The following is a 10364-nucleotide window of genomic DNA, read 5'->3' on the forward strand; positions in this document are numbered from 1 at the left end:
AGGTTCCTTTTTTCCCCCAGATCTTTCTGATGCTATTCAAAGATCTCAATCATTTCTAACCAAAAAAATGTATGGCCCTTTTTGAGGCTTCTTTCTCTTTAGTTAGTAATTGGTAACCATTGTATTGTGATATATAACAGTCTTTTGGCCTCCATGACAACTTGATGCTCTGGTTTTTCTTTTTTCCTTATATATTAATATCTGGCTCCTTTCTGTCTTTTTTTCTACCCCTAATGCATGTTGTTTTTAGGACTTAGTCATCAACCCTCTGATTTCTCTTTTTTTTTTAATCTAGTCAGAGAATTCCCGTATCTTTAACTCTGACTTCTTCCCTTTTCTTTTTGTTAATGCCCTCTGGGAACTTCCCAGTATGTAATCGTGACTGTTATTTACTGAACACTTTATTCTGTGCCAGGCATTATACTCTTTCTATATGTTATTGCCTTGAATTCTTAACTATGAGATAGGTGGTCATACATTTTGCAGGTGAGCTAAATTGACATAAGAAAATGTAATGCCTAAATTCCCACAACTATCAGGTAGTGGAACTGGGATTCCAGCTCTGTTGTCTTCAAAAATCCTTGATTTTTAACAGCTCTAATATCCTGCCTATTAACATCTTATAATATCCAAAACTACTATGAATGAGACCCTCTCCCATTGTTAACTGTTTATCTTGTTATTTATATCAGTCTTTCATTTATTGCACTTTTGTTCCATGAATTTGTCTTGGTAATTTTCCTTAGCAGTTTTTAATTTCTACTGCCACTCCCTTAGTTCCTTATTGCCAGTTCATCCTGTGGTGATACAAATTCATATTGAACAAAGACAACATGTAAGTTTTAAAATCTCACATGACCTTTATCACTATTGTTGATCTCCCTTTTGAACTTTCCACTTCACATAAATTAGTCTACTTGTGTTTTTTACCATTAATTCTCCTTGTCTAAAATACTCTTTTTATTTTTTCATTTAAATCCTAGCCCCAATCCCTAGTCTCAATTTATTGTCCATGGAAGATTGCTTTTTTCCCTGAACTTCTGTACTGCTCAGCTTTTTGTAAGCTCATTTGGCCTTTAATCATATAATACTTTATATTTCTGACTGTTATGTCTGTATGTTGTTGCTGTTTTTTTTTCTTTTTCTTCTTTCCAACTCTGAACTGTAAATTCCTTGAAGTCAGGGTTAGTTTTTATACTTCTCTTTAGTTCCCATGTTCAACATCTGGCATAATACCAGGAACATCTTAGATGATTAAACCATTGAATTAGGAGGGGGGGGAAGATGGTGGAGCAGTAGGGGACCCTATTTCAACTGGTCCCTGGAATTGAGCTGGTTATCTACCAGACCAGTCTGAGTACCCACGAAACCAGCCTGAGGTGTAAGAAGATCTGGATCTCTACAAACAGAATATCGCAGGCGGTTAGTTTTGAGGTACGAAGCGGAGAGCCATGATTCCCTAGGCAGATATCGGAGGATAAATGGCAGCGAGAGGGTGCCTGGCCGTGGGGATCCTACACCCCCGGTGAGCGACAGCCTTGCTCGCTGGGGACGGGCACAGACTCGCAGACCAGTAGTGGCAGGGAAAGGACTTTAGGGCAGCCCCCGGAGTGGAAACCCAGAGCGGTGGGGTTGCACGCGAGCGAGCTGGGAGCGGCTGGCAGTTTTAGAAGCACAAAGGGCAGAGATGTGCTCCGACCTGGAGGCAGGACTGGAAGCGCTGCGGAGAGGCACACAACCCAGGACACTGCAGTTTATAGCAGCACGGACAGAAACGGAGACAGTGTGGCCTGGAGAGCTCACTGAAGAACAGACTGTGGTCTCTCTGCTCTGAGGCAGAGGGTTGGAAATGGTCTCTTCTGCTCTGACTCGCAGAAGAGATGTGAAAAGCCGCCAGAGAACAAAAGCCCCCAAAACTGATTCCCACTGAGCCCATCCCCTGCCACAGGGGCACAGGGCAACTCTGTCCGAACAGGGTTGCCTGAGTAACAGCGTGGCAGGCCCCTCCTGCAGAAGACAGGCTGGGAAACAAGAGGCCAGCAACCCTAAGGTCCCCAGAAGACAGGTGCATCTTGCTTGGGTTCTGGTCAATAATTTGGACTCTATACATTCCCTCAAACACTCATCAACAGAATGACTAGGAGGAGGAGCCCCCAAAATAGAAGAGACTCGGAGATTATGACTTATGCTGCAGATTTACAAATGGATGCAGATATAACCAAGATGTTGGAGATGGAATTCAGGCTAGCAATTGTGAAGACAATGGCTAGAATGGAGAAATCAATTAATGGCAACATAGAGTCTCTAAGGGCAGAAATAAAAGGTGAATTGGCAGAACTTAAAAATACTATCAATGAGATCCAATCCAATCTAGATAATCTTAACAGCTAGGGTAACTGAGGCAGAAGAGAGAATAAGTGACCTGGAAGACAATATAATAAAAAGGGAAAAGAGGAGGCCAGGGAAAAACAACTCAGAATCCATGAAAATAGAATCAGAGAAATAAGTGACACCATGAAGTGTTCCAGTATCAGAATAATTGGAATCCCAGAGGGAGTGGAGAGAGAGAGAGGACTAGAAGATGTATTTGAGCAAATCGTAGCTGAGAACTTCCCTAATCTGGGGAATGAAACAAACATTGGGGTCCTAGAGGCAGAGAGGACCCCTCCCAAGATCAAGGAAAACAGGCCAACACCCCGGCATGTAATAGTAAAACTTGCAAATCTTAGAACCAAGGAAACCATCTTAAGGGCAGTTAGAGGGAAGAGATTCCTTACGTACAGAGGGAGGAACATCAGAATAACATCAGACCTATCCACAGAGACCTGGCAAGCCAGAAAGGCCTGGCAAGACATATTCAGTGTACTATATGAGAAGAACATGCAGCCAAGAATACTTTATCCGGCAAGGCTTTCATTTAGAATGGATGGAGAGATGCAGAGCTTCCATGACTGGCAGAAACTGAAAGAATATGTGACCACTAAGCCGGCCCTGCAAGAAATATTAAGGGGGGTTCTATAAAAGGAGAAAGACCCCAAGAGTGATATACAACAGAAATTTACAGGGACAATCTATAAAAACAACATCTTCACAGGCAACATGATGACAATTAATTCATCTCTTTCAATAATCACTCTCAACGTGAATGGCCTAAACACTCCCATAAAACGGCACAGGGTTGCAGATTGGATAAAAAGACAGGACCCATCCATATGCTGTCTACAAGAGACTCATTTTGAACCTAAAGATACATCCAGACTGAAAGTGAAGGGATGGAGATCTATCTTCCATGCCAGCGGACCTCAAAAGAAAGCTGGGGTAGCAATTCTTATATCAGACAAATTAGATTTTAAACTAAAGTCTGTAATAAGAGACACAGAAGGACACTATATCATTCTTAAAGGGTCTATCCAACAAGATCTAACAATTGTAAATATCTATGGGAGCAGCCATCTACATAAGCCAACTGTTAACCAAAATAAAGAGTCATACTGATAACAATACGTTAATTGTAGGAGACCTCAATACTCCACTCTCAGCAATGGACAGATCATCTAAGCAGAAAATCAACAAGGAAACAAGAGCTTTGAATGATACATTGGACCAGATGGACGGCATAGATATTTACAGAATATTCCACCCTAAAACAACAGTATACTTATTCTTCTCGAGCGCACATGGAACTTTCTCCAGAATAGACCATATACTGGGTCACAAATCAGGTCTCAGCTGATACCAAAAGACTGAGATTATTCTCTGCATATCCTCAGACCACAATGCTCTAAAACTGGAACTCAATCACAAGAAAAAATTTGGCAGAAATTCAAACACTTGGAAGCTAAAGACCACTCTGCTCAAGAATGTTTGGGTCAACCAAGAAATCAAAGAAGAACTTAAACAATTCATGGAAGCCAACGAGAACAAAAACACATCGGTCCAAAACCTATGGGATACTGCAAAGGGGGTCCTAAGGGGGAAATACATAGCCATCCAAGCCTCACTCAAAAAAACAGAAAAATCGCGAATTCACCAACTAACTCTACAACCTTAAAGAACTAGAGAAAAAAAAAGCAACAAACGACGCCTAAGCCACGCGTCAGAAGAGAAATAATTAAAATTAGAGCAGAAATCAATGAATTAGAAACAAGAAACACAGTAGATCAGATCAACGAAACTAGAAGTTGGTTCTTTGAAAGAATTAATAAGATCGATAAACCTCTGGCCAGACTTATCCAAAAGAAAAGAGAAAGGACCCAAATTAATAAAATTATGAGTGAAAGGGGAGAGATCACGACTAACACCAAGGAAATAGAAACAATTATTAGAAATTATTATCAACAACTATATGCCAATAAACTGAGCAATCTGGATGAAATGGAGGCCTTCCTGGAAACCTATAAGCTGCCAAGACTGAAACAGGAAGAAATTGACAACCTGAATAGGCCAATAACCAGTAACGAGATTGAAGCAGTGATCAAAAACCTCCCAAGAAACAGGAGTCCAGGGCCTGATGGATTCCCTGGGGAATTCTACCAAACATTCAAAGAAGAAATAATACCTATTCTACTGAAGCTGTTTCAAAAAATAGAAACAGAAGGAAAACTTCCAAACTCATTCTATGAGGCCAGCATTACCTTAATCCCCAAACCAGGCAAAGACCCCGTCAAAAAGGAGAATTTCAGACCAATATCCCTGATGAATATGGATTCCAAAATCCTCAGCAAAATCCCAGCTAATAGGATCCAGCAATACATTAAAAGGATCATCCACCACGACCAAGTGGGATTTATCCCGGGATGCAAGGGTGGTTCAACATTTGCAAATCAATCAATGTGATAGAACACATTAATAAGAGGAGGGAGAAGAACCATATGGTCCTCTCAATTGATGCAGAAAAAGCATATGACAAAATACAACATCCTTTCCTGATTAAAACTCTCCAGAGTATAGGGATAGAGGACACATTCCTCAAGTTCATAAAATCCATCTATGAAAAACCCACAGCGAATATCATCCTCAATGGGGAAAAGCTGAGAGCCTTTCCCTGAAGATCAGGAACACGTCAAGGATGCCCACTCGCCACTATTGTTCAACATAGTACTAGAAGTCCTAGCAACAGCAATCAGACAACAAAAAGAAATAAAAGGTATTCAAATTGGCAAAGAAGAAGTCAAACTCTTTTCGCAGACGACATGATACTTTATGTGGAAAACCCAAAGGACTCCACCGCCAAATTACTAGAACTCATCCAGCAATTCAGTAATGTGGCAGGATACAAAATCAACGCACAGAAATCAGTTGCTTTCTTATACACTAACAACGCAACTGTAGAAAGAGAAATTAGAGAAACGATTCCATTTACAATAGCACCAAAAACCATAAGATACCTCGGAATAAACCTAACCAAAGAGGTAAAGGATCTATACTCTAGGAACTACAAAACACTCATGAAAGAAATTGAAGAAGACACAAAAAGATGGAAAAATATTCCATGCTCATGGATCAGAAGAATAAACATTGTTAAAATGTCTATGCTACCCAGAGCAATCTATACCTTCAACGCCATCCCGATCAAAATTCCAATGACATTTTTCAAAGTGCTGGAACAAACAATTCTAAAATTTGTATGGAATCAGAAAAGACCCCGAATCGCCAAGGAAATGTTGAAAAAGAAAAACAAAGCTGGGGGCATCACGTTGCCCGATTTCAAGCTATATTACAAAGCTGTGATCACCAAGACAGCATTGTAGTGGCACAAAAACAGACATATGACCAATGGAACAGAATAGAGAACCCAGATATGGACCCTCAACTCTATAGTCAAATAATCTTTGACAAAGCAGGAAAAAGCATGCAATGGAAAAAAGACAGTCTCTTCAATAAATGGTGCTGGGAAAATTGGACAGCCACATGCAGAAGAATGAAACTCGACCATTCTCTTAACACCATTCACAAAGATAAACTCAAAGTAGGTGAAAGACCTCAATGTCAGAGAGGAATCCATCAAAATCCTGGAAGAGAACATAGGCAGTAACCTCTTTGACATCAGCCACAGCAACTTCTTTCAAGAACATCTCCAAAAGCTAGTGAAACAAAAGCAAAAATGAACTTTTGGGACTTCATCAAGATAAAAAGCTTCTGCACAGCAAAGGAAACAGTCAACAAAACAAAGAGGCAACCCACAGAATGGGAGAAGATATTTGCAAATGACACTACAGATAAAGGGCTGGTATCCAAAATCTATAAAGAACTTCTTAAACTCAACACCCAAAAAACAAATAATCAAGTCAAAAAGTGGGTAGAATATATGAAAAGACACTTCTCTGAAGAAGACATACAAATGCCTAACAAGAGACATGAAGAAATGTTCATCATCATTAGCCATCAGGGAAATCCAAATCAAAACCACACTGAGATACCACCTTACACCAGTTAGAATGGCCAAAATGGACAGGGAAAGAAACAACAAATGTTGGAGAGGTTGTTGAGAAAGGGGAACCCTCTTACACTGTTGGTGGGAATGCAAGTTGGTACAGCCACTTTGGAAAACAGTGTGGAGGTTCCTCAAAAATTTAAAAATAGAGCTACCCTATGGCCCAGCAATTGCACTCCTGGGTATTTACCCCAAAGACACAGATGTAGTGAAAAGAAGGGCCATATGCACCCCAATGTTCATAGCAGCAATGTCCGCAATAGCCAAACTGTGGAAAGAGCCGAGATGCCCTTCAACAGATGAATGGATAAAGAAGATGTGGTCCATATGTACAATGGAATATTACTCAGCCATCAGAAAAGATGAATACCCAACTTTTGCATCAACATGGATGGGACTGGAGGAGATTATGCTAAGTGAAATAAGTCAAGCAGAGAAAGTCAATTATCATATGGTTTCACTTATTTGTGGAACATAAGGAATAACATGGAGGACATTAGGAGAAGGAAGGGCAAAATGGGGGGGGGCGGATTGGAGGGAGAGATGAACCATGGGAGACTATGGACTGTGAAAAACAAACAGGGTTTTAGAGGGGAGGGGGGAGAGGGGATTGGTTAGCCCGGTGATGGGTATTAAGGAGGGCACGTACTGCATGGAGGTATATGAAAACAATGGATCGTGGATCACGACATCAAAAACATGTATTGTATGGTGACTAACATAATAAAATTTAAAAAAAACAAACCAACCATTGAATTAATGGAGTTTATTACTTTGATACTTGTCTGATTTGAGATTTAGAAAAAAAATTGATAATAAATCTTACCGATAGAGCTTAAATCACCATGGAATTATCTCGGAAGCAGTTCCTTAAAGCATTATATTGAAGAGATTTAATTTAAGTACATTAGTAATTTACATAGTTTATTGCATCTCTTATATCTTTAAAAATATGTCATTTTCCTTTTTTTCTCCCTCTCTCTCGCTCTTGTTTTTTTATTTTCTGGCAGCCGGTTCGAAGGCAGTCCCTAACCCCTCCTCCTCAGAACACCATTACATGGGAAGAATATATATCTGCTGAAAATGGAAAGTAAGTTTTTTTGTTTTATTTTATTTTGGAAAGTAGGGTTTTTGTTGTTGTTTTTGTTTTTTTTGTTCACTGGTTTTTAGAAAGAAAGGTTTGTAAAAATGTGAATATTTAAGTGTAAAATTATTTTAGAAAGAATTTTTAGTTTTGTCTGAAGTAATTCTTTTATCTTGTAATATATGGATTAAGTGTGATGAGGGAGAGAAGCAACCCCAGTTACATTTGAATAAGTTGTGGAACCTTCTTTTTACATGCTTGCTGCCATTTTATACAACCCAAAAAACTTAACAGCACATTATTCTAAGAAAATATAATGTGAGGAATTTCTCACTGCAGTTGCTGGAGTTTTTCTATTATATGTGAACTTTTATATTTTGTTATTATCCTCAGTCTTTAGCATGGCGGGTAAAGCCATTCACTGGTTTTCTACTCTTTGCCTTTCTAAGCTCATCCCCTGTCACTATCTGTTTCAGCCTGTGCCAGACCTCTTCTCGCCATCCTTACATAAGACCTTGCTTAATGTTATATGACTGATCCTTACTAGAGTACCTATTACATTACATGGTTTGTAGGTAGTAAATACTTACTGAACAAAAGGATGATGAGTGAACAAATGGTTTATTTTGAATGAATAAATAGATTTTTTTCTAGCCAGCCCTATCAAAAAAGGTATAGTTATTTATAGAAATCTTTTTTCCTTTTGGTGGAGAATAAAATATTACCTACTTCCATGATTAGGAAGAAGTTGTCATGACTTTTTTTTTTAATATTTAAGGATTATTATTATACTTTTCTAACTTCTCCCAAATGTTTCCAGCTTATAACAGTCTATAGTTTATATAGAATTTTTTATTCTTTACTTCTTACTGGTCAGTGCTAAGAAGTATAGACAGTAAAAGAGATTGAATTGAATAGTGATTTTAGAGATATACAATATTTTTCAACTTTACTTTTTCTAGAAATTTGCTTCATTCCTAAAAATAGTGATTATTAAAATCATATTTAATATGAAATTTGTTGACTTTGATCATTTTTTCTGAACTTCTACCTTATGTTATTTTCTTTTTTTGGTACCCCTATCTCGTTTCTTACACATCTTAAGTCCTTTTAGCATAATTTAAAATTATTTCTATTCAGAGTAAGGAAAATTAATTTATTAATGATGTCATTAGAAGTGGACAGATTCTTCATAGGAAGATGGTACCATGTAGAAAACGTTTCCTAATTTTTTGTTTTTTTCCCATTTTAGAGCTCCTCATCTGGGAAGAGAACTGGTGTGCAAAGAGAGCAAGAAAACATTTAAAGCCACAATAGCCATGAGCCAGGAATTTCCCTTGGGAATAGAGTTGTAAGTTTGTTACTAACTATACAAGTCTATGAAAGAAACTAAGAAACCCTAAAGGCTGTAATAATATTTGCATCTGAGTGTTGCATTTGAGTCCTTTGAAATGAAAAAGCAAATAGCCATTGATTTGATAGTTCATGCACCCTTCTAGACAATTTCTATTTCACAAATTATTAGCATTTTTACTATTTTAACCAGATAAATTTTTGAAGTTTTTTAAAATTATAAAAATAGTAAATGAATCCATGCTTATTATAAAAAACCTAACAGCATGGAAGTTTACAGAATAAAAATGAGTTTACTTCTACCTCACTAATAGTTAATAGGTGAATAACTGGGGTATTTTTGTCTAGATTTTTCTGTGTGTTTTTGCCTTTTTTTTTTAATTAATTAAAAAAAATATTTTATTTATTTGACAGAGACATAGCGAGAGAGGGAACACAAACAGGGGGAGTGGGAGAGGGAGAAGCAGGCTTCCCACCGAGCAGGGAGCCCGATGCGGGGCTCGATCCCAGGACCCTGGGATCATGACCTGAGCCAAAGGCAGACGCTTAACAACTGAGCCACCCAGGCACCCCGCCTTTTTTTTTTTTTTTTTTTTTTTAATAAGATTGAGGAATAGAGTTACATTTTTGTTTTGTGAGTTTCATTTTTTCTTTTAAAAATGAGTGTATTTTGGAGTTCTCACAATAATACATTTTTATCTTTTTCTTCTTCCCTTGGTTTTTTGTAGTATTGATGTACTGTCCTTTATTTTATCATCCCCTTACTGATAAACATTTTGATTATAGTTTGTCACCATTGTAAACAGTACTGAACATCTTGAAATATATCCTTTCAAACCTGTGCTCATCAGATGTTCATTTAAAAAAATCCAATTTGTGGGGCACTTGCGTGGCTCAGTTGGTTAAGCATCCGCTCTTGATTTCAGCTCAGGTCATGATCTCAGGGTCATGAGAATGAGCCCCTCATTGTATTGGACTCTGCGCTGGGTGTGGAGCCTGCTTAAAATTCTCTCCCTCCCTTTCTGTCTGCCTCTCCCTCTAAAAAAAAATACAGTTTGGAGAGATGGGTGGAATGGGAGTGGTGGGTAGGGGCAGCTGACTGACAGAACTATAACTTCAGGCTCTCTCTAAAGTAGGGGATAAATTGAAGCACCAGGCTATTTTTCCTTCTTAGTTTCTTCCCCTTCTAATCTAGCCTAGTGTATTAAAAATTAATTATCATGGAAGAAAGAAGGACTCATTTTCTACAAAAGATATACATGTCTCATACTCCTCAGTAACCAGAATTTAGAAAAATGGGTATAATGAGCTATACAGCTCTCAATCTGTAGATTAGAGAGGAAGATTGATAGTTGTGAGAAGATGTGGGAAAGGCAGTTAGCTATACCTACAAATCTGGATAATTCATCCTATCTTGGATCCAGCTGACTCAAGAATCACCAGTTTTAAGTTCTAATAAAGAAGAAAAATGTGGCTAATTGTAAGATGCTATCA

At 38.2% G+C, this 10364-nt stretch overlaps 1 protein-coding gene across 2 annotated transcripts in view; it reads left to right on the forward strand.

Moving 5' to 3' along the window:
* Positions 1-10364, forward strand: part of ANKRD13C (ankyrin repeat domain 13C) — a 94221-nt gene that overhangs the window by 72398 nt on the left and 11459 nt on the right. For both annotated transcript variants that reach the window (XM_035018281.1, XM_035018280.1), the window contains 2 exons: positions 7444-7523; positions 8770-8868. In XM_035018281.1, coding sequence (XP_034874172.1) covers positions 7444-7523; positions 8770-8868 — 179 coding nt within the window. The remainder of the gene's footprint in view (positions 1-7443; positions 7524-8769; positions 8869-10364) is intronic.

Source organism: Mirounga leonina, unplaced genomic scaffold, assembly GCF_011800145.1.
Source record: "Mirounga leonina isolate KUSES-001 unplaced genomic scaffold, KU_Mleo_1.0 Mir_173, whole genome shotgun sequence".
Taxonomy (NCBI): Eukaryota; Metazoa; Chordata; class Mammalia; order Carnivora; family Phocidae; genus Mirounga; species Mirounga leonina.